Genomic DNA, 26,391 nt, shown 5'->3' with positions numbered 1-26,391 from the left:
TGTTGTGACAAAAGTATATAGACACTGTGTATAACGTAGCACACAGTAAGACTGAGGTTGGGAGGGGACCAGGGAAGACATCCTTATGGTCATATTATTGGAGCTAAAAGCAATAAGTATTGACCAAAGGTACTAGAATTTTAGCCTTTGCATTTGCAGTTGGACCGGTGAACATCATCAGTCAAGGTAGTAAATTATTCAGGGAAAGTGGGTATTTAGAGGAGTGAATCCTAACTTTGGCTTGGCCTAGAACCACCTGGAGAACTTTTAGAATCCCTATGCTTCAGTCTACCTCCATAGTTAGAGATCTCATTATTGTTTGTTTGGGGTTCTTTTTGTTATTGCTGTTGTTTACATTTTCAGGTGATCCTATGTCCACTCAAGTCTTTTAGCACTCTTTGTGCCTGATATCCCTCTTAAATGTTTGTGTCTTCTGCCCATTTCATCTGGTTCCTGACCTAGCTCTCTTCCCTGGATGTGCCAGCTGCTCTTACCATGAAGCACAACTTGTTACCTCTTAGATCCTGAACTAAGTCTGACAGTAAATGCCATATTCTTGTAACCCCTGCTAGAGCATAAAGGACTGTTTTTTCAAATTTCCACTTGCTGGGGCCAGAGCCAGCCCATAACCAGGAAAGTTAGCCTCAGAGAAGCCCCAGAGCAGGACCACCTGCTGTGCTAGTCTACAGCCCTCCCTGCAGTATAAAATGTCACCATTTCCTCCTCCAGAGCAGGGGTAGTCAACCTTTTTATACCTACCACCCACTTTTGTATCTCTGTTAGTAGTAAAATTTTCTAACAAACAGCCCACCAGTTCCACAGTAATGGTGATTTATAAAGTAGGGAAGTAACTTTACTTTATAAAATTTATAAAGCAGAGTGACAGCAAGTTAAAGCATATAATAATAGTTACTTACCAAGTACTTTATGTTGAATTTTCACTAAGTTTGGCAGAATAAATCTTTATAAAACAACTTACTATAGTTAAATCTATCTTTTTGTTTATACTTTGGTTGCTCAGCTACCGCCCACCATGAAAGCTGGAACGCCCCCTAGTGGGCGGTAGGGACCAGGTTGACCACCACTGCTCCAGAGTAAATAACATTTCAAAGGATGTTACAGTTCAGTGATCCTGATTTCCAAACTATTTATGACACCTGGATTCACTGAGTAAGGTGTCAAAAGGCTTTGTAGATTAGGCAAATGTTGAACATGTTTTATTGACGTGCTATGAGTCTAGTGCAGTAGGCTGCCTGTTTCCCAGAGCGAGGCCCATGGCCCCTCACAGCAGGGTTACCCGGGGAAGCTGAATGCAGTCCAGTTTCTGGCTCCTTCTCCAATCCTACTGAATAAGATTTCTAGAGACACATCCCAGAAGGTGAATGTTTACTCATCAGATGTAATTCTGATTGACAAAAGGTGAGAGAATGATTAAAAAGTACATTATTTGATCAGAAATCATCTTATTAATCTTGCAAGTTTCTGTTTTTTATTATTTTTTTTACTGATTCTTATTTCAATTATATCCAGTAAAAGTGTCATAAGCTGTCACTGGAACATCTAAATAACTATAAAACACGAAGTACATTTCAAAGATTTGAACAACAATCTTGCTTATACTTCTGTTGGGACAATTTAAAAATGCATGGTGTGGTGAAGCCTCTGAAAAGTTAAGAAATGTTTGTGTCTTTAACATCTAGAGCATGTATTTATTGATTTATTTTAATTTAAAGCAGTGATTTTGTGGCCCTGGCTGGGTGGCTCAGGATCAGAACGTTGGCCTAGCATGTGGAAGTACCGGGTTTGATTTCTGGCCAGGGCACACAGGAGAAGCGCCCATCTGCTTCTCCACCGTCCCTCTCTCCTTTCTGCCTATATCTCTCTCTTCCCCTCCTTCAGCCAAGGCTCCATTGGAGCAAAGTTGGCCCGGGTGCTGAGGATGGCTCCATGGCCTCCGCTTTAGGTGCTAGAATAGCTTCAGTTACAACAGAGCAACGCCCCAGATGGGCAGAGCATCGCCCCCTGGTGAACTTGCCCAGTGGATCCTGGTGGGGAACATGTGGGAGTCTGTCTCTCTGCCTCCTTACTTCTCACTTCAAAAAAATACAAAAAAATAAATAAATAAATAAATAAAAGAGCAGTGATTTTATTGACCGAGAGGACCCAACAGACTTTGCAACAAGGAGAGAGAGGCGCCATGCCTAGGAACCACTCATGTTAAAGGGCTCCATAGGTGCTGCAACAGGCAATGCTGCTGAGAAGCTCTGCTTCAAATGCTCAAATTTGTCAAGAACATAAAAAAAGAAGTTCTACCCAGCGTGCTTATCAGGTGAGGGAGCAGCTAATAAAATTAGACCACCTGATCGAAGCCAGGTGAACAACCAGTCCCTTTTCTCTTACTTAGTTTCTCCTTTCCTTTCATTTATCTTTCCACCATTACTCTTCATTTCTGCTGCCTAAATTTGGACTCTACCAAATCTACTCGGGATTGTTGCCAAAGCCTCCCAATTGATTCTAACATCCCCATTCTCTCTTGTACTTCCTGCCAGAATGCTCCTCCTAAAACCAGATCTGTTTCAGGTTTGAGTTTAAAACCTGCCAATTAAGGGGTTCTCATTGCTTACAGAGTCAAGTCCAACATTCTCACCATTCCAGAGCAGATCCTCTGGCTTCTGCCAACCTGTTCAGTCACTCACTCACTTCCATGTAGTTTTCTGCTGTGTTCTACCACATTGATTGCAGTTTATTGAGCCATTCATGAACTTTCCATCTCTATTTCTTCTCCATAGATGAGAGATAAACAAGGCAATGAATCAAATCTCTTGAACGCATACATTTCTGGACAAGGCTTTTAAGGTTAAATATGTGGTATTTTCTCTTCCAATATCAGCAAATTAGCTCCCAAATTATATGACTGCTGTTGGGAGAGATTATACATTATCTTAATCGCACAGTTTTTTATCTTAGCCCATGGAACTCCCTTCGGTCTTTATAATGAGCTGGTGGCATCTTTGACTGTCGTTTTAGCCATGGGTAGTTCTCTTGAACATCTTGGCACTCAAATCCCTTTCCCATCTCCAGCCTCACCTGATCAGACCTTTACCCAAGAAATCCGAGGTCCCCCTCAACAGCTGGGAGAGAGGTGAGGCACCTGAGACAAAGGGAAGGTGTTATCACATGGTGTGAGTTGTAGATAAGGAGTTGTAGATAGGAGGAAATAAATCTAATGTTTAATCTTGTAGCCATGTTACTCTAGGCTTCTGATTTTGCCTAAATTGGTAGTCTAGGATATTTAAACTATTCAATGAGAAGACAGGGGAACTTTAATATTCATTCTCTTGTTTGCTAAAGATATACCTAGAGTTAAATATTAATGAGACATAAAATTAATAATTCTTCTTGATTCCAAACATTCTCTTTTTCTTAAGAAATCCCCAGCTGTTTGTAAATGTTTAGATGCTCAGTCTCCAACAGAATTCTTAGGTGTTTTAGAATATTTTTTCTGTCTTTCAAATAAATTATTATTATGTTGCTTGATTAAAAATTATGTGGTAAGCTTTTTGGTGTGTGTGTGTGTGTGTGTGTGTGTGTGTGTGTGTGTGTGTGTGTCAGAGACAGAGAGAGTCAGAGAGGACAGATAGAGACAGACAGGAAGGGAGAGAGATGAGAAACATCAATTCTTCTTTGCGGTTCCTTAGTTGTTCATTGATTGATTTCTCATATGTGCCTTGACTGGGGGGCTACAGCAGACCAAGTGACCCCTTGCTCAAGCCAGCGACCTTGGGCTCAAGCTAGTGAGCCTTGCTCAAACCAGATGAGTCCACACTCAAGCTGGCAACCTCAGGGTTTTGAATCTGGGTCCTCCACATCCCAGTCCAATGCTCTATCCACCACGCCACCACCTGGTCAGGCTATGTGGTAAGCTTTAAAGGTTGCTTGTGTTTATAAGACAGACAGAGAATGGCCAATAGCCAAATATGATTTGAAAGAGATTGTAAAATAGAGCCATTATGAACAGCCTTTCCTCCCTCCCACCTGCCATCTTTTCTTTTTCTTTCTGTCTCTCTTTCCTTTTTCTTTATTTCTCTTGTACTTTTTCTTTCCATCTTCTCTCTCTCATTAATTTTTCTTTTTTTAAGAAAGCTTTTGCTTTCATCCATTCATTGAATAATAGATTAGTCTGAGCACTACACTAAGCATTAGAGATAAAACTATTAAGAAAAAATCCACTACTGCCTCCAGAAGTCACACAACCTAGTGCTGAAGAAACACACAGGTATACTTCATAGGAGAGACAAAATGAGGTTGGGAGTTAAACCGATGGTTTGTTTTTTTTTAAGGAAAAGAAGGCTATATCCTATTTATTTGCTTATGTATTGTTTCATGGTACTAGAATATTCTGAGAGTAATAACTCTCCATAGCTGTAGCAGAGTGTTGAGAAAGAGGTTGGAGATAGTGTATAATGATGCACTCTGTTTCATGACAAGGGATTTGGCATTTGTCTTGAAGTCTTTGAGAAGTAGCAGTCATGACTCAAAAGACTTCAAGTGAGGGAATGAGAGGATCATGTCATTAGAAAAGAAGTTATCTGGTGATAGTGTGGAGAACAGACAGGTAGTGGGAGTAGGTGGGGCATTAGATAGAGGTAAAGAGACCTTTTCGTTGGGCTAGACCAGTGGTAGTCAACCTGGTCCCTACTACCCACTAGTGGGCGTTCCAGCTTTCATGGTGGGCGGTAGCTGAGCAACCAAAGTATAAATAAAAAGATAGATTTAACTATAGTAAGTTGTTTTATAAAGATTTATTCTGCCAAACATAGTGAAAATTCAACATAAAGTACTTGGTAAGTAATTATTATTATATGCTTTTACTTGCTGTCACTCTGCTTTATAAATTTTATAAAGTAAAGTTACTTCCCTACTTTATAAACCACCATTACTGTGGAACCGGTGGGTGGTTAGAAAATTTTACTACTAACAGAAATACAAAAGTGGGTGGTAGGTATAAAAAGGTGGACTACCCCTGATCTAATCAATGATAAAGGCCTAAATTAAATTAGTGGAAGTTGAGTCCTAGAGAATATATAAGGTTTTAAGCTACAAGGACATGTGGGGGAATAGTGAAAAAGGATAATTTCATGTGGCACCCAGGTCTGTGACCATAGTACCACAGACAGAGGAAGAGATCTTAGGAGGAAGAGATGCCTAGGGTAGAGGCAGAGGGAACATAATTCGGGGTTAAATATTGCACATACTGAATTTGAAGTCTCTTATTGGATATTCAATACATATTTGGAAGAAAAATGAGTTAAGAACTTAGAAGAGAGGTGGGTACTAAGATGTAGCTTTGCAAGTTGGCAATCTATGAGTAGTGGCTGAGACCACGGGAGTGAGTACAATCATTGAGGGTAGTGGGAAGAGAAAAGGGTAGAGGAAAAAGACCAGAATCTTGGAGAACACTATTCTATTCTTTTTTTTTTTATTTTTTTTTATTTTTATATAATTTTATTTTTTTAATGGGGTGACATCAATAAATCAGGATACATATATTCAAAGATAACAAGTCCAGGTTATCTTGTCGTTCAATTATGTTGCATACCCACCACCCAAAGTCAGATTGTCCTCTGTCACCTTCTATCTTGTTTTCTTTGTGCCCCTCCCCACCCCCTATCCCTCTCCCATTCCCCCCTCCCCCCCGTAACCACCACACTCTTATAAATGTCTCTTAGTTTCACTATTATGTCCCACCTACGTATGGAATAATACAGTTCCTGTTTTTTTCTGATTTACTTATTTCGCTTCGTATCATGTTATCAAGATCCCACCATTTTGCTGTAAATGTTCCGATGTCATCATTTCTTATGGCTGAGTAGTATTCCATAGTGTATATGTGCCACATCTTCTTTATCCAGTCATCTATTGATGGGCTTTTTGGTTGTTTCCATGTCCTGGCCACTGTGAACAATGCTGCAATAAACATGGGGCTGCATGTGTCTTTACGTATCAATGTTTCTGAGTTTTGGGGATATATACCCAGTAGAGGGATTGCTGGGTCATAAGGTAGTTCTATTTTCAGTTTTTTGAGGAACCACCATACTTTCTTCCATAATGGTTGTACTACTTTACATTCCCACCAACAGTGTATGAGGGTTCCTTTTTCTCCACAGCCTCTCCAACATTTGCTGTTACCTGACTTGCTAATAACAGCTAATCGAACAGGTGTGAGGTGGTATCTCATTGCCGTTTTGATTTGCATTTCTCTAATAGCTAAAGAAGATGAGCATCTTTTCATATATCTGTTGGCCATTTGTATTTCTTCCTGGGAGAAGTGTCTATTCATATCCTCTTCCCATTTTTTTATTGGATTGTTTGTTTGTTTGTTGTTGAGTTTTATGAGTTCTTTGTATATTTTGGATATTAGGCCCTTATCTGAGCTGTCATTTGAAAAAATCATTTCCCATTTAGTTGGCTTTCTGTTTATTTTGTTATCAGTTTCTCTTGCTGAGCAAAAACTTCTTAGTCTGATGTAGTCCCATTCATTAATTTTTGCCTTCACTTCTCTTGCCATTGGAGTCAAATTCATAAAATGCTCTTTAAAACCCAGGTCCCTGAGTTGAGTACCTATGTCTTCTTCTATGTACTTAATTGTTTCAGGTCTTATGTTTAGATCTTTGATCCATTTTGAGTTAATTTTTGTACAGGGGGAGAGACTGTAGTCCAGTTTCATTCTTTTGCATGTGGCTTTCCAGTTTTCCCAGCACCATTTATTGAAGAGGCTTTCTTTTCTCCATTGTGTGTTCTTGGCCCCTTTTTCAAAAATTATTTGACAATATATATGTGGTTTTATTTCTGGGTTTTCTATTCTGTTCCATTGGTCTGAGTGTCTATTTTTCTGCCAATACCATGCTGTTTTGATTGTCGTGGCCCTATAATAGAGTTTGAAGTCAGGTATTGAAATGCCCCCAGCTTCATTCTTTTTCTTTAGGATTGCTTTGGCTATTCGGGGTTTTTTATAGTTCCATATAAATCTGATGATTTTTTGCTCTATTTCTTTAAAAAATGTCATTGGAAGTTTGATGGGAATTGCATTAAATTTGTATATTGCTTTGGGTAATATAGCCATCTTGATTATATTTATTCTTCCTAGCCAAGAACAAGGTATATTCTTCCATCTCATTATATCTTTTTCGATTTCCCTTAACAATGGTTTATAGTTTTCATTATATAAGTCCTTTACATTCTTTGTTATGTTTATTCCTAAGTATTTTATTTTTTTTGTTGCAATCATGAAGGGGATTATTCTTTTGAGTTCCTTCTCAGTTGTTTCATTGTTGGCATATAGAAAGGCTATTGACTTCTGTATGTTAATTTTGTATCCTGCGACCTTACTGTATTGGCTTATTGTTTCTAGTAGTCTTTTTGTGGATTCTTTGGGGTTTTCGATGTATAGTATCATATCATCTGCAAAAAGTGATACCTTTACTTCTTCTTTTCCGATATGGATGCCTTTTATTTCTTTGTCTTGTCTGATTGCTCTGGCTAGAACCTCTAGTACCACATTAAATAAGAGTGGAGAGAGTGGACAACCCTGTCTTGTTCCTGATTTAAGGGGGAAAGCCTTCAGTTTAGTGCCATTTAATATGATGTTAGCTGATGGTTTATCATATATGGCCTTTATCATGTTGAGATATTTTCCTTCTATACCCATTTTGTTGAGAGTCTTAAACATAAAATTGTGTTGTATTTTATCAAAAGCCTTTTCTGCGTCTATTGATAAGATCATGTGGTTTTTGTTCTTTGTTTTGTTGATAATGGTGTATTACGTTAACCGTTTTATGTATGTTGAACCATCCTTGAGATTCTGGGATGAATCCCACTTGATCATGATGTATTATTTTTTTAATATGTTGTTGTATTCGATTTGCTAGTATTTTGTTTAGTATTTTAGCATCTGTATTCATTAGAGATATTGGTCTGTAGTTTTCTTTTTTGTGCCATCCTTGCCTGGTTTTGGTATGAGGGTTATGTTGGCTTCGTAAAATGTGTTTGGAAGTATTGCTTCTTCAATTTTTTGGAAGACTTTCAGTAGAATAGGAACCAAGTCTTCTTTGAATGTTTGATAAAATTCGCTGGTATAGCCGTCAGGGCCTGGACTTTTATTTTTGGGGAGGTTTTTAATGGTTTTTTCTATTTCTTCTCTACTGATAGGTCTGTTTAGGTTTTCTGCTTCTTCTTGACTCAGTCTAGGAAGGTTGTATTTTTCTAGGAATTTATCCATTTCTTCTAGGTTGTTGAATTTAGTAGCATAAAGTTTTTCATAGTATTCTACAATAATTCTTTGTATATCTACGGTGTCCGTGGTGATTTCTCCTCTTTCATTTTGGATTTTGTTTATATGAATTCTTTCTCTTTTTTCCTTGGTAAGTCTTGCCAAGGGTTTGTCAATTTTGTTGATCTTTTCAAAGAACCAGCTCCTTGTTCTATTAATTTTTTCTATAGTTTTTCTGTTCTCTAATTCATTTATTTCTGCTCTGATTTTTATTATCTCCTTTCTTCGGCTGGTTTTGGGTTGTCTTTGTTCTTCTTTTTCTAATTCCTTAAGGTGTGAAGTTAAGTGGTTCACTTGGGCTCTCTCTTGTTTGTTCATATATGCCTGAAGTGATATGAACTTCCCTCTTATCACTGCTTTTGCTGCATCCCATAGATTCTGATATGTCGTATTGTCATTTTCATTAGTCTGTATATATCTTTTGATCTCTGCAATTATTTCTTCTTTGACCCATTCATTTTTTAAAAGTATGTTGTTTAGTTTCCACATTTTTGTGGGATTTTTTTCCTCTTTTTTGCAGTTGAATTCTAGTTTCAAGGTTTTATGATCAGAAAATATGCTTGGTACAACTTCAATTTTTCTGAATTTGCTGATGTTGTTTTTGTGGCCCAACATATGGTCAATTCTTGAGAGTGATCCATGTACACTGGAGAAAAATGTATACTCAGTCACTTTGGGATGAAATGTCCTGTAGATGTCTATCATATCCAGGTGCTCTAGTGTTTTGTTTAAGGCCACTATGTCTTTGTTGATTCTCTGTTTGGATGACCGATCTAGAGCCGTCAGCGGTGTATTGAGGTCTCCAAGTATGATTGTATTTTTGTCAGTTTTTGTTTTAAGATCAATAAGTAGCTGTCTTATATATTTTGGTGATCCTTGGTTTGGTGCATATATATTAAGAATTGTTATGTCTTCTTGATTCAGTGTCCCCTTAGCCATTATGAAATGGCCATTTTTGTCTCTGAGTACTTTTCCTGTCTTGTAGTCAGCATTATCCGATATGAGTATTGCTACACCTGCTTTTTTTTTGGATGTTATTTGCTTGGAGTATTGTTTTCCAGCCTTTCACTTTGAATTTGTTTTTATCCTTGTTACTTAGATGAGTTTCCTGTAGGCAGCATACAGTTGGATTTTCTTTTTTAATCCATTCTGCTACTCTGTGCCTTTTTATTGGTGAGTTTAATCCGTTTACATTTAGTGTAATTATTGATACTTGTGAGTTCCCTATTGCCATTTTATATCTTGCTTTCTGTTAGTTTTGTGTCTTGTTTGATCCTTCTCTTTTGTTTTTCTATCTTTTGTTTTTATTTGGTTGTATTCCATACATCTTTCCACTGTTGCTATCTTTTTTATCTCATGTGCTTCTGTGGTGGTTTTTTCAATGGTGGTTACCTTTGAATAATGAAAAGGGTCCCTACCCTGTTCATTGTAGCGAACTATTTTGTGAGTACTTTTGCACTCCATCGTCCTTTGCTACTGTTAATCTCCATCTTCTCCCCCTCTTTCTTTTTGTTGTTGTCACAGTTTAAATTTGGTTTTATTGTGTTCTTCTTGGAGCTTTTACTTGTGGCTCTGTTTTTTTTTGTTCTTTGTATCTGATTGGAGAACCCCCTTTAGTAATTCCTGGAGTGGGGGTTTTCTGATGATAAATTCCCTCATCTTTTCTGTATCTGTGAATGTTTTTATTTCTCCTTCATATTTGAAGGATAGCTTTGATGGGTATAGTATTCGTGGCTGAAAGTTCCTCTCTTTCAGGACTTTAAATATTGGGGTCCACTCTCTTCTAGCTTGTAGAGTTTCTGCTGAGAAATCTGATGATAATCTAATGGGCCTTCCTTTATATGTTGTATTCTTCTTTTCCCTGGCTGCCTTGAGAATTTTTTCTTTGCTGTTGGTTTGTGTCAATTTCATTATGATATGCCTTGGAGTAGGTTTGTTGGGGTTAAGAAAACTTGGAGTTCTGTTTGCTTCTTGAACTTGAGGCTTTAGTTCTTTCCACAGGCTTGGGAAGTTCTCATCTATTATTTGTTTGAGTATGTTCTCCATTCCATTTTCTCTCTCTTCTCCCTCTGATATACCTATTATTCTTATGTTATTCTTTTTGATGGAGTCAGAACTATTCTATTCTTAAGGAAATAAGAGAAGGCAACTAACAAGACTGAGATTAGGCCCTGGCCATGATCAGTGGATAGAGCATTTGCCTGGCATGTGGACACCCCAGGTTCAGTCTCCAATCAGGGCACACGTGAGGAGCAACCATCTGCTTCTCTCCCCTCTTTCTCCCCTTCTTTCTCTCTTCCCTTCCCACAGCCAGTGGCTCAAATGATGCGAGCATTGGCCCCAGGTGCTGAGGATAGCTTGGTTGATTCAAGCATCAGCCCCAGATGGGGGTTGCTGGGTGGATTCCAGTCAGGGTGGATGTGAAATCTGTCTCACTATGTCCCCTTCTGTCACTAAAAATAAAAAGAAGAAGATTGAAATTAAATGGCCTGCAAGTAAAGAGAGGATCTAAAGCAAATGACATGTGAGCCAAGGAAGAAAACTTTCAAGAAAGATAAAGCCAACAAAGAATATAGTAAAAATTCCAGTAATAAAAGGCCTGAAGAATATTAATTGAACTTAGCAACAAGGTGGACAATGGGGACCTCAGTTGAGAGAGGTTTCCATAGATCAGAGTAAGGGGTGGAACATAAAATTGGTTGAGGAGAGAAGAAGTGAGGGCACTGAGAAGCTGGACAAAAGCTAGCGAAGAATACAAAATGGTGACGATGGCAAAGGAGAGCTGATGGCAGAGAGGCTGGGAATGAGGGGGCTTGCTGGGATGAGGCCCAGGAGCTGGAACTGAAGAGAACAAAGATGTGTCAATGCTGAGCCACCACTGGAACAGACGGAAAGGGCTGTCCAACCTCAGTGGCTCAGAGCCCACACTGTGCTGCAGTCCCAGGGCTCCCAGGCTCAGGAAACTGACCCTACATTCTTTTGTTAATTCAATCCCAATACTGTAGAAGGAGGTGGAGAAAGTAACTATGCACTTGCCATCTATGTCATGTGACATCAACACCCCCCCAAAAAACTTGTTACTTAGCCATTCCACTTACAATACTCAAAAGAGAAAGATGTGAGCTCTTATATGGAGGGGCCTTCACATTAGATTCTTCTCTAGGGCACATTTTTATTAGTTTATGCCACTGAGTCCATTTATTTTTGTTTTAATTTCTTTTTATTTCCTAGAGGAGTTTTAAAGACTTGAATACATATATATATATGCAAAAAAAGAGAAAAAAATAGAAAAGACACCAAAAGAAAAGTGTTGGAGATTCTGGAGAGAAACAAGCTCTGGAGGGTGAGAGGTGTCCACAGAGCGGTGGTGAAGGTGGGAGAGAACGCGTCCTGAGGAGCTGGAAGAGCTGGGGAGAAACAAGCTCTGGAGGGTGAGAGGTGTCCGCAGAGCGGTGGTGAAGGTGGGAGAGAAGGAGGAGCTGGAGGAGCTGGAAGAGCTGCAGAGAAACAAGCTCTGGAGGGTGAGAGGTGTCCGCAGAGCGGTGGTGAAGGTGGGAGAGAACGCCCCCTGAGGAGCTGGAAGAGCTGCAGAGAAACAAGCTCTGGAGGGTGAGAGGTGTCCGCAGAGCGGTGGTGAAGGTGGGAGAGAAGGAGGAGCTGGAGGAGCTGGAAGAGCTGCAGAGAAACAAGCTCTGGAGGGTGAGAGGTGTCCGCAGAGCAGTGGTGAAGGTGGGAGAGAACACGTCCTGAGGAGCTGGAAGAGCTGCAGAGAAACAAGCTCTGGAGGGTGAGAGGTGTCCGCAGAGCGGTGGTGAAGGTGGGAGAGAACGCCCCCTGAGGAGCTGGAAGAGCTGGGGAGTGACGTTTGGATGTGCTAAGTCAGGAATTGGAGTTCTTGTTCACCGTCCTCTTGTTTTGCAGGTGGAGAAGGCTGATCCTGGGCCTGGACTGAGGAGCGCTCATGCCTGCTGGGTAAACTGGGGAACGGACCTGTGGAGCAGTTAGTCATATCAGTCAATTTCCGAGAAAGCTTTATTGTTTGGTGAAGTGGTGAAGAAGAATGTGTCTGTTGCCTGGGGTGGGTGTAGAGTGGAGGGCAGTGAAGGTGGGGACAGCAGAAAACAAAAGAGGCATTAATTTCCTTTGAAAGGAAACCATCAGCAAAGCCTGAAGCAGCTGCTTGTGTGGAGGTATGGAGGCTCCAGCCGGCACCAGGTAACAGCATTAGTTAAAACACAGCCCCACCTGGCACCGGGAGACCCCACACTCTGCAATGACAGAGGCCTCGGGACAAAAGGGATTTATGGAGAACATGGATGTCTGTTGGGAGACAGGCTGTAAGCTGACAAAGGGCTTGGTTTACGACTAAGCTCTTCCTCACATCCTTTTAAGACTAAGGTCTTCTCAACACCCTTCTAATACTAAGATATTTTCAAACATCCTTTTTAAGATTAAGCTTTTCCTCACACCCTTGACTCTTATGAGGGTGGTGAGCTCTTGTGAGGATTCCCGTTTATGCCTCAGATGAGTGACCTTGTATCAGAGACTTTCTTATTTGCATATGGCTTAAAGGCTTTAATTCTCTACACTATATAATAAAGCAGACCAGAGGCTTTGCTTTTGCTCTGGCTTGCCATTAGCTTGCAGAGACTTCCTGATCCCATCCTTTTTTCTCTTTGAGTCTATTTCTTCATTCCACACCGTTTTCACTCAGGACCTGGACAATTACTAGCTGCGCTGGTTCGTGGCAGATGTCCTCAGGGAGCATCCAGCTGGAGATGTTTGTCAGTATCCACAGGTCTCCTACCTCAGTTTGTGGAGAAACTTCTGTGGCAGTGTTTAGAAAGTCATGGGGCTAGGGGTTTGAGTGAGCAGATACAGGCAAGGGCTATGTGAATTCAGATCACATTTCCATGAAGAGGGAGGTGAGGTCATCAACTGGGAGAAATGAAAAAGTGAAAATCAATGTGGGCTATTGAAAGATTGCTGAGCAGGGTGGGAGTCCTGGCTGGGGTTAGTGATGGAGAGTTTGTGGTGTTATCATTTACTTGAATTTCTTCAGCATTTAATAGTTTGACTATGAGAATAAGAAAAGCAAACAGCTAGTTTAATCAACAGTTGAAATAATTTCCAAAAAGAAAGAAATGAACAAACTTACAGTAAAACTCCAAAGGATTCCTAAAAAGAGTTCGTGGGAGGGCATCAACAATTCTCACAGCTGAACAGAAGAACACCAGTAGTTGTAGATACAGAGAAACTCTATTTTGTAAGGTTATTGTGGCTGCCGTGGCCTGAGGGAAATCTTTTTTACATGTCTAGTAAGGCAGCCTGCAGTCGCATTAGCATTTTTGGCAACCACATCACACCGTTGGCTTATATTAAATTTACAGTCAACCAAAATCCTTAAATCTTTCACACGTGCTGCTCTTAAGCCATGTTTCCACCATCTTGTATTTGTGGAATTAATTGTTGTTTTGGGCCTAAAAGTAGGGCTTTGCATTTATGACATTTTTAAATTTCATCATATTAGATTTAGGCCATTGTGCCAGCTTTTGAAGAATATTTTATACATTGGTTCAGGTTTTCACACACTTTTCTTCATAACTTTCAGTAAGACAGCACCCAGGCAAATTCCTTATGCACTTTCAAAAATAACAGATTTACCCTACCAACCTTTAGGGTTGCATATATCTTCGATATATGCAAAAGGGACTTTGTCATATGTCCTTATAACATCCTGATTTTCCCAACTGCATTGGTTAGGATGTTTTTGCATGCAGATGGAGCTCTGAATCATCCTGGAATAAGCAGGAAAGACCTATGTCACTGCACAGAGGTAGGGAGGGATCCAGTATGACACAGTCAGGGGTTGTCACTCTGTCCCGCTATTTGCAGAGTGTTCCATCTCTACCCTGTGTTGTCCTCAGGTGGCTTCCGTTGAGGTTGGAAGGTGGCTGCCAATAGCAGGGGGTATAACACACTTACTTGTCTGTGCCCAGAGGGAGGTTGGGAAGGAGAAAAGTATAACTAGAAGACTATTCTTTCAGTTTGACTAGGTCACCTTTAGAGTGACCAACAATCCTGATTGCTTGGCAGTGAGGGATGTCCTGAAATGTGGGATCTTCAGTGCTAAAACCAGGGCAGCTCAGAGCAAACAGGGGTAGTTGGCCACCTTATCACTTTCATCTAGACCAGGAACTGTTCCCAGGACAAAACCGCATTCTGAGGTGCTCACCCAGGGCTCCTGGCAAAGGGATGGGTGCTCATGATTGGTTTGTGCAAATGTTTCTGAAGTGTGGCTCCGGCCTACCTGTATCAGGTTTCCCTGGGAACAGATTCCTGGGCCCCCAGCCCTGTTGATTCAGAATCTCTAGGCATAGAAAGGGGAAATTCATTCTTATCAAGCATTCTGGATGGTAGCTCAATGTACCAGTGCTTGTAAAAACACTGGTTTGGACTAACAGCTCTCACCCCTGATGGGGTCAGCATACAAATTGCATGACTGCCACCTCAGCGCGGCAGAGCACTGAGGGTGTTGGGGAGTCGCACACCCATATACCTACCCTGTTTTTCCTGTCAAATCATCCTGTGTTCCAGAAGGGAAAAAGTGGGTTTAGAATTGCTTGATCTTAGAGAAATCATCTTGCCTCCTGGTAATAATGCCCACAGGTATTAGTAAGATGCCCTCACTAAGTGCTCACAAGAGTCATGCTTGAGAGTGACTCTTGCTTTCTTCTGAGAATCAGTATCCAACTCTCAGGTGATTAGCTTGCAGTATCCATGATATTCCTTAAAAAAGAATTTTTTTGCAAGTCAGAATAGTATTTTGTCATATTTAGTCTTTGGAGAAGCAGCATAGACTTGAGGCTGAGACTGAGCTTTGATCAGGCAAACTAAGCAAAGAGTCTGAGCCCTACATTTGCACATATTGATTTTACATATGTTCCTTAGTTTCCTGAAACATAACATCTGAGAAATACAGTAATTATAGAATTGTCCTCATTGAGCTGTTGAAATAAATGAGTTTTATAAAGTTGTAGTACAGCATTTGTTTCATTAAGCAGTCAGTAAATTTTGATAAATACTCCTGTCTCTTCATTCATTTATAGAGATAGTCTAAGAACTAGTGGGACCAGGCATAGGGTTTGTCACTGAAGAACTCAAAAACAGAAGGCAGTTCCTGTTACCAGAAAACTTAGTCTTGTAATTAAAATATGATAACGCTCTGGTAGATTTATATATAAGATACCAGGACAGGACAGAGGGTAGAATAATCAGTTTGGAGGATGAGCTGGGTCTTGGAAGACTAATCAGGAGTTTTGTAGATAAACATGGGAGAAGCAGGAGAAGGAAGCAGTATTTCATAGAGAGGAATACTAACAAAAGCATGTGACATAAAGGAGTAAAGCGCCTTGGTGCGTGCGAATAGTTGGGAAAGCTGGAATACAGGGCTCAGGACAGGAGCAGTGGTGGATGACATTGGAGGGGGGGCTAACTCAGGGTCTTCCAGTGGAGTTTGGACTTCTGTTCTAGAGATAGAAGAGGGTTTGAAACAGAAGAGTTGGTTGCATGATCTCATACTTGTGTTATGGAAAGAACAATCTGGGGACCGTAGATGAGGAGGTGGAGAGTGGTGAGGCAGGGAAATTTGTTAAGAGCTTGCAATATAACTCATAGTGAAAGTTGATGAGGGCTTAAACCAAGGGAAGGATATTAGAAATAGAGCGAAAAGGGTAGAAACAAGAGACTTAGAGTAGACAGAAATTACAAGACTGGGTGATTAATTAGGTGTGAGGTAAGGGAGGGAAAGATTTGAGGGGAATTCCCAGGTTTCTGTCTTGAGTGTTCAAGTAAGGACTTTAAGAGGTGATGGTGATGGTGATGATGGTAGAGTCAAACGTTGGACCTATTGAATTTTGGCTCCTTGAAGACACCCAGGTGGAGATGCAGAGTACATTATCTGCATGTCTGATCTGGGGACTGAGTTCTGGGCTGTAGATATGGCTGGGGAAGCAGCAGGCAACAGCCAGCGGGGATCGGAATATGTGGGTAACAACAGTTGTCTGGGACAACACCCTAGCGGAGTATGTAGATTGGAATGAGGACCAGACCCCACAGATACAACAAGGTTTCAGAAAGCTCACTGATAACCATTCAGTGCTTTCACCTGCATGTTCTCCCAGGGTCCAGGCCAGAAAAATTAAACATTTCAGTGTTTACCGCTCTTTTCTTTCCAGGGAATCTTTCTAACCTCTCACTTAATCACTTAAAGCAATGGAGACTTTTCTTTCAGTTTAGTTTTATAGAACATGAAAAAAATTTTAATTATAGTTTGAAAAGCTTGTTTTCTAAGGAAGTTTTTCTAGTTGCTTTGGACTTTCCTCATAGCTGTTTTCTTATGATCTAGTTGCAAAATTCAGACAACTCTAAACAAAACTTTAAAAAATATTTAAGTTAAAATAGAATTTACTTCTCATGGAGAAATAGAGATAGGAAGCGTAACAGTGAGACAGACCTGAGAAATATATGCAGAAGGAAGAAATACTACACAATCTGCATCCAAAGAACATTTCTTTTAAATTAAAAAAAATTTTTTTTTTTTACAGAGACAGAGTCAGAGATAAAAATAGATAGAGACAGACAGACAGGAACGGAGAGAGATGAGAAGCATCAATCATTAGTTTTTCATTGCGAGACCTTAGTTGTTCATTGATTGCTTTCTCATATGTGCCTTGACCGCAGGTCTTCAGCAGACCGAGTAACCCCTTGCTTGAGCCAGAGACCTTGGGTCCAAGCTGATGAGCTTTGCTCTAACCAGATGAGCCCGGGCTCAAGCTGGGGACCTCGGGGTCTCGAATCTGGTTCCTCCGCATCCCAGTCTGACACTCTATCCACTGCGCCACCGCCTCGTCAGGCCAAAGAACATTTTTTAAAAAGTGAAATGGATCTATTTACTGTGGCTGCTCTGATATTTTTTAATATGCTGAAACTAGAGTTTTCAGTCTGTTTCCTTAGCAGTTGCAGAAGCAGCCTGGAAAGATTAGAGGGGAAATCCCAATAGTTTTGCATAAGAAGAAACCTGTAAGAGTCTAATAAAATAGCAAAAAAGACCTCTGCCAGATGCAAACAAGAAACAATGTTTCACTGGAAAAATCCTGCAGCAATCCAGAAAGTCAAGAAATCCAGATAATGACCGCCACCTAGTGGGAATCTGGAGGATTTTCAACAGATGACAGCAAGATTTCAGAATTTATACATGGTTTAAAATATTATTATGAGTTTTATTTACTCTTTCCGTAAGTATTCATTTCAGATCTGCTATGTACCAGGCACATGAGTAAAGTCTAGACATTATTTGTTAATAATTTGTAGTTGAGTTCATAAACTCAGATGTCCAAAAATTCTGACTTGATTTTTCTATAACATAATTAAAATCTATATTAAACATCCATTTCATTTGTTGAGGAAGATTTAATCTCAGTCACTTTCGTGCCTCTCTACCCTGTGCCCTACTAGGTCTGAGCTCATGGCTTTAGTGGTGGCGAAGCACCCCTAACCTAGCCGTCTGAGTGCCGTCTTTACATCGGCTTCTGCTGCGGTGTTGTTTCTGTCTGCTCTTTGAACATTGCCCTTCACAGGTCACTGCTGAATCTGCTCTTGTTTCTATGAACTGGGTTTCTTTGAGTCCGCCTACCTCTCAGCTCCCTCCAGGACATTCTCAGACGTTCTGCTGCTCCTATAAAGCTGTCCACGGCCCTAACTGTTTAGACGCAGGGAACATTCATTTCTAGGCTGGCATCTTCAGGCTTCCCTTGGCTTTATTTGGGGTCTGGATGACAGTTGCCTTTGACCTCAGGTTCTCCGCATTTCTCCTTGGCTTCTTTTGTCCCGTTTCCTAGAGGCATGGAAGAGCTTGTTTGTACTGAAGTAGTTCTGCGTGGCTGGATCACAGACTGCATGTTGTAGGGCAAAGGAAGATGCAACGGTTGGGGCGAATGGAGGCCAGATAGCAAAGGATTTTATACATCATTCCAAAGACTTTTGTAAGTATGCACTGCAATTAGAAAGCAATTTCAGCACTTTGGGTGAGAGATAAAGTAATACTGACTTGGGCATTGGAGAAAAATTGGTCAATTTCAGAGACAATGGATGGTGGAACTAACTGTTTCGGAGAATACCAACCCCATAGCCCACATAGCACCTTTCTTTGAATTAGACAAAATCAGTTCCTACAGGCAGAGGCAATCGATGTGTCCATAGCTTGGAGAATAGTGTGTGGTCTACATTTTATCCCACTGGATTCTTCTGTGTGGTGAACAACCTTGGCTAGTGATCCTGAATGTGGAAGTAAAAAGTGGGAAGAATGATTAAGTTAATGCTCTTAAAAAATATTCCTGGAAATAAATCTCTAATTATTACACTAGGGAACAAATTTTTTTTCATTTTCTGCTGCATGAAGTTTTAGAATTGTTTCTATATATTTCTGCTGATTCCAAATTTGAAATCCATTTTTTGGTGCATGCTCTAGTTTTTATGCAATTTTAATTTCTTTTTGTTACAGTTAATGGCATGCATTGGTTTTTTAATTGGAGTTAAAGGGCAATGGCCCTTGGATTGAACATAACCACAAGGCAATTAATGTTTTACAAACACTTTTACATAACTGTAGTTGTTTCTAAATTCAAAAAGTTATTCTCTGATAAAAAAAAAACCCTCTTATTTTGTTTTAAGATTGAATCATGGCTTCTTCCAGTAGGGGTAAATGTAAGAATAGTCCTGACAGCTTTTGTTATATATGTGGCTGTTACACACTTCAACATCAAAGGCGCAATATTTTATCATTTGTGACACATGAATATATTGCCTATTTTCAAGTTCTCCTTGGCGATCAAGACAAGAATTGGGCTCCTCATATTGTGTGTCATAATTGTGAGGAAATGCTTTGTGACTAGATAAAAGAAAAATGCAAAGGAATGCCTTTTGGTATTCCCATGGTTTGGCATGAACCTAAGGACCACAGCAGTGACTGTTATTTCTGTCTGATCAATGCAAAGGGCATCGGCAAGAAAAAATGGCATATGATCACATATCCTAATATTCCTTCAGCAATATGACCTATCCCACACTCTGAGACACTCCTAGTTCCAGTTTTCAATGGTTTTCTTTCTTCTAAGGATGAAGAAAGTGAACATGGTGATCAAGTGTATTTTCATAAGATGCATGAGGAAATGGTTGTAGAATCTGAAGGGTCTTCTTCTGATGCCAAACAGTCATTAACCCCTCAGCAGCTTAGCCAACCTGAATTGAATGACTTAGTAAGTATGACATAAAAATTGTACTCGACTTTCTGAAATATGAGAAGCATAACTGAATCATTTGTGTGGATCTTAAAATGGCAAATTTCCTGCTAGGACAACAGAGAGGTTTCACAAAGTATCCTTGCTTTCTGTGATTGTAGGACAGCCAAGCTCAGGAGAAACACTGGACACAGAGGAGTGGCTGAAATGTGAAGCTCTGGAAGTAGGGATGCAAAATATTGTGAATGAACCTGTAGTTAATTGAGACAGGATCATTTTTCCCCCACTTCACATCAGACTTGGCTTAATGAAGCAGTTTGTTCAGGCTTTGAATAGAGAAAGTGAATGCTTTCAACATATTATTTCTGCTTTTCCTGCCTTGTCTTTTGAGAAGATAAAAGCAGGTGTATTCGATGGACCTCAAATTTGCACCCTCATACGTGACAAAGAATTTGCCAGGAAGATGAATAAGGAGAAAGCAGCATGGCAGTCTTTTGTAGCAGGTACAAAGAACTTCCTTGGTAACAAAAAAGCAGAAAACTATGAACTTCTGGTTCAAAGGATGTTGTTGGCTTTCCACGACATTGGATGTAACATGAGTGTTAAGATTCACTTCCTGAACAGTCACCTTGATAAGTTTCCTGAAAATCTTGGAGCTGTTAGTGATGAGCAGACTACTGCTGGAGCATCAAACGAGATTGTCCTCAACAAGTACCCAAACACAAGAGCTACAAACGCAAATTTTTGCCTGAATAGAATTTAAATTAGTTTTGCACAAATTTTATGATTAAAATAAGTGTTTTAATATGTTCTGTTTTGAAATTGTAGACAAATTCTGATGCAATCATATCTTTTAGTGTATTAGTGTATTTACTGCATTATATACATTATTATATTTTCACAAAGATGATGCCAAAGAAGACATTCTATTGCATTATGTTAAACTAAATGTTGAAAATTTTACAATAAGATGAAAATCTAAAATCTTTTTTTTTAATTTATTTATTAAATTTAATGCAGTGACATTGATAAATCAGGGTACATATGTTGAAAGAAAACCTCTCTAGATTATTTTGACATTTGATTGTGCTGTGTACCCCTCCCCCAATGTTAAATTGTCTTCTGTCACCTTCTATCTGGTTTTCTTGTGCCCCTCCCCTCCCCCAACCCCTCTCTCCTTCTTCGCCCCCTCCCCCCTCCCCCCACCCCCACCCCTGTTGCCATCACATTCTTGTTCATGTCTCTGAGTCTCATTTTTATGTCCCTTCTATGTATGGATTCTTATAGTTCTTAGTTTTTTTCTGATTTACTTATTTCACTCCGTATAATGTTATCAAGGTCCATCCATGTTATTGTAAATGATCCGATGTCATCATTTCTTATGGCTGAGTAGTATTCCATAGTATATATGTACCAAAGCTTTTTAATCCACTCGTCCTCTGATGGACACTTGGGCTGTTTCCAGATCTTTGCTATTGTGAACAATGCTGCCACAAACATGGGGGTGCGTTTCTCCTTTTGGAGCCGTTCTATGGTGTCCTTGGGGTATATTCCTAAAAGTGGGATAGCTCGGTCAAAAGGCAGTTCGATTTTCAGTTTTTTGAGGAATCTCCATACTGTTTTCCACAGTGGCTGCACCAGTCTGCATTCCCACCAGCAGTGCAGGAGGGTTCCCTTTTCTCCACATCCTCGCCAGCACTTATTCTGTGTTGATTTGTTGATGAGCGCCATTCTGGCTGGTGTGAGGTGATATCTCATTGTGGTTTTAATTTGCATTTCTCTAATGATTAGTGATGTTGAGCATTTTTTCATATGCCTATTGGCCATCTGTATGTCCGCTTTGGAGAAGTGTTTATTCATCTCTTTTGCCCATTTTTTGATTGGATTGTTTGTCTTCCTGGTGTTGAGATTTACAAGTTCTTTATAAGTTTTGGTTATTAACCCCTTATCAGACGTATTGTCAAATATGTTCTCCCATTGTGTACTTTGTCTTTTTATTCTGTTCTTGTTGTCTTTAGCTGTGCAAAAGCTTCTTAGTTTGATATAGTCCCATTTGTTTATCCTGTCTTTTATATCACTTCCCTGTGGAGATAAATCAGCAAATATATTGCTCCGAGAGATGTCGGATAGCTTACTGCTTATGTTTTCTTCTAAGATGCTTATGGTTTCACGGCCTACATTTAAGTCTTTTATCCATTTTGAGTTTACTTTTGTGAGTAGTGTAAGCTGGTGATCTAATTTCATTTTTTTGCAGGTAGCTATCCAATTTTCCCAACACCATTTGTTGAAGAGGCTGTCTTTACTCCATTGTATTTCCTTACCTCCTTTGTCAAATATCAGTTGTCCATAGAACTGTGGGTTTATTTCTGGGTTCTCTGTTCTGTTCCATTGATCTATATGCCTGTTCTTATGCCAGTACCAGGCTGTTTTGAGTACAACGGCCTTGTAGTATAACTTGATATCAGAAAGTGTGATACCTCCCACTTTATTCTTCTTTTTTAAGATTGCTGAGGCTATTCGTGTTCTCTTTTGCTTCCATATAAATTTTTGGAATATGTGTTCTATATCTTTGAAGTATGTCATTGGTATTTTAATTGGTATTGCATTGAATTTATAGATTGCTTTGGGTAAAATAGACATTTTAATGATGTTTATTCTTCCTAACCATGAGCAAGGTATATGCTTCCACTTGTTTGTATCTTTCTTGATTTCTTTTATCAATGCTTTGTAAATTTCCGAGTACAAGTCTTTAGTCTCCTTGGTTAAGTTTACTCCTAGATACTTTATTTTTTTGGTTGTAATTGTGAAGGGGATTGATTCCTTAATTTCTCTTTCTGACTGTTCATTGTTGGTTTATAAAGATGCCTCTGATTTCTGAGTATTGATTTTATATCCTGCCACTTTGCTGAATTCATTTATCAGGTCTAGTAGCTTTTTGATTGTGACTTTAGGGTTTTCTATATACAATATCATATCATCTGCAAATAATGATAGTTTTACTTCTTTTTTTCCAACTTGAATGCCTTTTATTTCTTCTTCTTGTCTGATTGCTGTGGCTAGAACTTCCAGGACTATGTTAAATAAGAGTGGTGAAAGTCCTGATCATAAGGGTATTGCTTTTAATTTTTGCCCATTGATTATGATGTTGGCTGTGGGTTTCTCATAGATGGCTTTTATCATGTTGAGGTATGTTCCCTGTATTCCCAGTTTGCTGAGAGTTTTGATCATGAATGGGTGCTGGACTTTATCAAATGCTTTTTCTGCATCTGTTGAAATTATCATATGGTTTTTCTCCTTCTTTTTGTTTATGTGATGAATCACATTGATTGATTTACAAATATTGTACCATCCTTGCCTCCCAGAATAAATCCCACTTGATCATGGTGTATAATTTTTTCCATATATTGTTGGATCCGGTTTGCTAATATTTTGTTGAGGATTTTAGCATCTATATTCATCAGAGATATTGGCCTATAATTTTTTTTTGTGTTGTCTTTGCCTGGTTTTGGAATCAGAATTATGCTCACCTCATAAAAGGAGCTTGGAAGTCTTCCTTCCTCTTGAATTTTTGAAATAGTTTGAGAAGGATAGGAGTTAGTTCTTCTTTGAATATTTGGTAGAATTCCGTTGTGAAGCCATCGGGCCCCGGACTTTTCTTTGTTGGGAGTTTTTTGATAACTGTTTCAATCTCATTTGTTGTAATCAGTCTGTTTAGGTTTTCTGATTCTTCCAGATTGATATTCAGAAGATTGTATGTTTCAAGGAATTTTTCCATTTCATCTAGGTTGTCTAGTTTTTTGCCATACAGTTCTTCATAGTATTTTCTTACAATATTTTGTATTTCTGTTGTGTTAGTTGTTATTTCTCCTCTCTCATTTCTAATTTTATTTATTTGAGTCCTCTCTCTCTTTTTCTTGGTGAGTCTACTTAAAAGTTCATCAATCTTGTTTACCTTTTCAAAGAAGCAGCTCCTAGTTTCATTGATCCTCTGTATTGTTTCTTTAGCCTCTATGTCATTTATTTATGCTCTGACCTTTATTATTTCCTTCCTTCTACTACATTTGGGCTTTACTTGCTGTTCTTTTTCTAATTCTTTTAGATGCAGGGTTAAGTTGTTTACTTGAGCTTTTCTAGCTTCTGAAAGTGTGCCTGTAGTGCTATGAACTTCCCTCTCAGTACTGCTTTTGCTGTGTTCCATAAATTTTGAGTTGTTGTATGCTCATTGTCATTTGTTTCTAGGAATTTTTTTATTTCTTCTTTGATCTCATTCTTAATCCATTCATTATTTAACAACCTGCTATTTAGTTTCCATGTGTTTGAGAATTTTTGAGCTTTTCTGTTGTGGTTCATTTCTAGTTTCATGCCACTGTGATCGAAGAAAGTGCTTGATATAATTTCAGTCTTCTTAAATTTGTTGAGAGCACTTTTGTGCCCTAACATGTGGTCTATCCTAGAGAATGTACCATGAGCACTTGAAAAGAATGTATATTCTGCTGCTTTAGGGTGAAAGGTTCTGAAGATATCTATTAAATCGAGTTGATCTAGTGTTTCCAATAAGTCTGCTGTTTCTTTGTTAATTTTCTTTCTTTAGGATCTATCTAGTGATGTTAGTGGGGTATTGAAATCCCCTACTATTATAGTATTGCTGTTGATCTCACCCTTTAAATCCATCAAAGTCTGCTTTATATATTTAGGTGCTCCTATATTAGGTGCATAGATATTTATAATAGTTATATCTTCCTGTTGGATTACTCTCTTTATCATTATGTAGTGGCCTTATTTATCTCTTACTATATCCTTTGTTTTAAAGTCCAATTTGTCTGATATAAGTATTGCTACCCCAGCTTTTTTTTCATTTCCATTTGCATGAAATGTTTTTTTCCATCCTTTTACCTTCAATCTATGTGTATCTTTTGTTCTAAGGTGTGTCTCTTGTAGACAGCATATGTGTGAGTCCTGTTTTCTTATCCATGCAGCTACCCTATGTCTTTTGATTGCATCATTTAATCCATTTACGTTTAAGGTTATTATTGATATGAAGTTGTTTATTGCCATTTTCTTCTTTAAAGGTGTATTCCTTTTTGCTATACTCTTTTCCCACTTTGATCTGTTTACAACAGGCCCCTTAACATTTCCTGCAGCATTGGTTTGGTTGTAATGAATTCCTTGAGTTGTTTTTTGTCTGGGAAGCTTTTTATTTCTCCTTCGATTTCAAACAATAGCCTTGCTGGATAAAGTAGTCTTGGTTGTAGGTTCTTGTTCTGCATTACTTTGAATATTTCTTACCATTCCCTTCTGGCCTCAAGTGTTTCTGTTGAGAATTCGGATGTCATCCTTATGGGGGCTCCTTTGTAGGTGATAACTTTTTTTTCTCTTGCAGCTTTTAATATTTTTTCTTTATCGCTTAGCTTTGGTATTTTAACTATGATGTGTCTTGGTGTAGGTTTCTTTGGGTTTCTCTTTAATGGAGTCCTCTGTGCTTCTTGGCTTGTGAGAGTTTCTCTTGCATTAATTTAGGGAAGTTTTCAGCTATGATATGATTGAACAAAGTCTCTATCCCTTGTTCTTTTTCTTCTTCTTCAGGAACCCCTATGGTGCAGATGTTATTTCTCTTCATGTTGTCACAGAGCTCTCTAAGGGTTTCCTCTGACATTTTGAGTCTCTTTTCTCTTTTCTTCTCCACTTTCATGCCTTCATTCCAGTTGTCCTCCAACTCACTGATTCGATCCTCAGCTCTACCTATCCTGTTTTTAATTCCTTCCATTGTGGTCTTTATTTCTGATATTGTATTTGTCATCTCCGACTGATTCTTTTTTATACTTGCTATTTCTTTATTTAGATGTTCATAATGACATCCATTGTTGTTCTATGATCCTTAAGCATCCTTACAATCACTATTTTGAACTCTGAATCTGGAAGTTTGATTATTTCCATATCACTCAGTTCATCTTTTGAAGGTGTCTCTTGTGGTTTCATTTGATTGCACTTCTTTGTTTTCTCATTGTCTGTTTTTGGGTTTTTTATTTGTAGAGTTGGTTGAGTCGAGGCTTGGTGTTGTCTGCCTCCAGTTTTCAGTTATTTCTAGATCTTCTTGGGTTGGTATCAGCTGTTATCTGTAATCCACTTTCGGATTTGGGCTGCTTTGAAGTCTTGATTTGTTTGTTTTCTTAACAGGTGATAGTCTTGTTAATGATCTCTGCAGGGGGCTTCCTTGAAACTGTATCCAGGAATGCGGTGGGTGTAACCTGAGCCTCTGAAGGCCTCTTTAGCCAATTAATCTCTCTGGGGGCAGGGTGTTTTCTCAGCTTCAGTAGTGGGAGGTGTATCTCAGATCTCCATGGAGACCTGAGTTACTGCCCCTCCTCCCCACTTCTTGTTTTCAGCTGTGTCTTGTTGCGCTGATTGGAGCTGGATAGATGTCCAGAGATCTCTGATCCGGAAGCAATTCAGCTCTGTTTTGTGAAAGGTTCAGTCCCTTTCCCAGCTATGGCCGCCTCCAGCATGGATGAGTGAGCTTTTTTAGTTTGTCTCCTGCATTCCTAGCCCCTCACAGTCTGTCCCTCTCTCTGTCCTTTCCACTTGGGAGATAAGCTGGTCTTTTCAACACACATCACTCTCTGGTCGCCAGGCAAGTGGCTGTGAGCTGTAGTTTCTGCCCTTTTCCCTTGTGTGAGATCCCCTCTGGGCTCTCAGCCTCACCCCCTCCTCCGTTCCTGTAAGCAGGGGAGATTCAGGCACTCCCTACCAGGTTTTTTGTGGCTTCTT

The 26,391-nt window shown here is 39.4% G+C and overlaps 1 protein-coding gene across 1 annotated transcript in view; it reads right to left on the bottom strand.

Annotated features, from left to right (window-relative positions):
• LOC136379564 (transcriptional regulator Kaiso-like) overlaps positions 1–18,288 on the bottom strand; it is a 46,396-nt gene extending 28,108 nt beyond the window's left edge. Inside the window, 6 exon segments of the mRNA XM_066346928.1 lie at positions 11,688–12,092; positions 12,233–12,319; positions 13,488–13,547; positions 14,640–14,699; positions 18,024–18,089; positions 18,174–18,288. Of these exon segments, the coding sequence (XP_066203025.1) occupies positions 11,688–12,092; positions 12,233–12,319; positions 13,488–13,547; positions 14,640–14,699; positions 18,024–18,089; positions 18,174–18,288 (793 nt within the window).
• Positions 18,289–26,391: the final 8,103 nt, after the last annotated feature.

Source organism: Saccopteryx leptura, chromosome 8, assembly GCF_036850995.1.
Source record: "Saccopteryx leptura isolate mSacLep1 chromosome 8, mSacLep1_pri_phased_curated, whole genome shotgun sequence".
NCBI lineage: Eukaryota > Metazoa > Chordata > Mammalia > Chiroptera > Emballonuridae > Saccopteryx > Saccopteryx leptura.
This window is presented reverse-complemented; position numbering and strand designations above follow the sequence as displayed.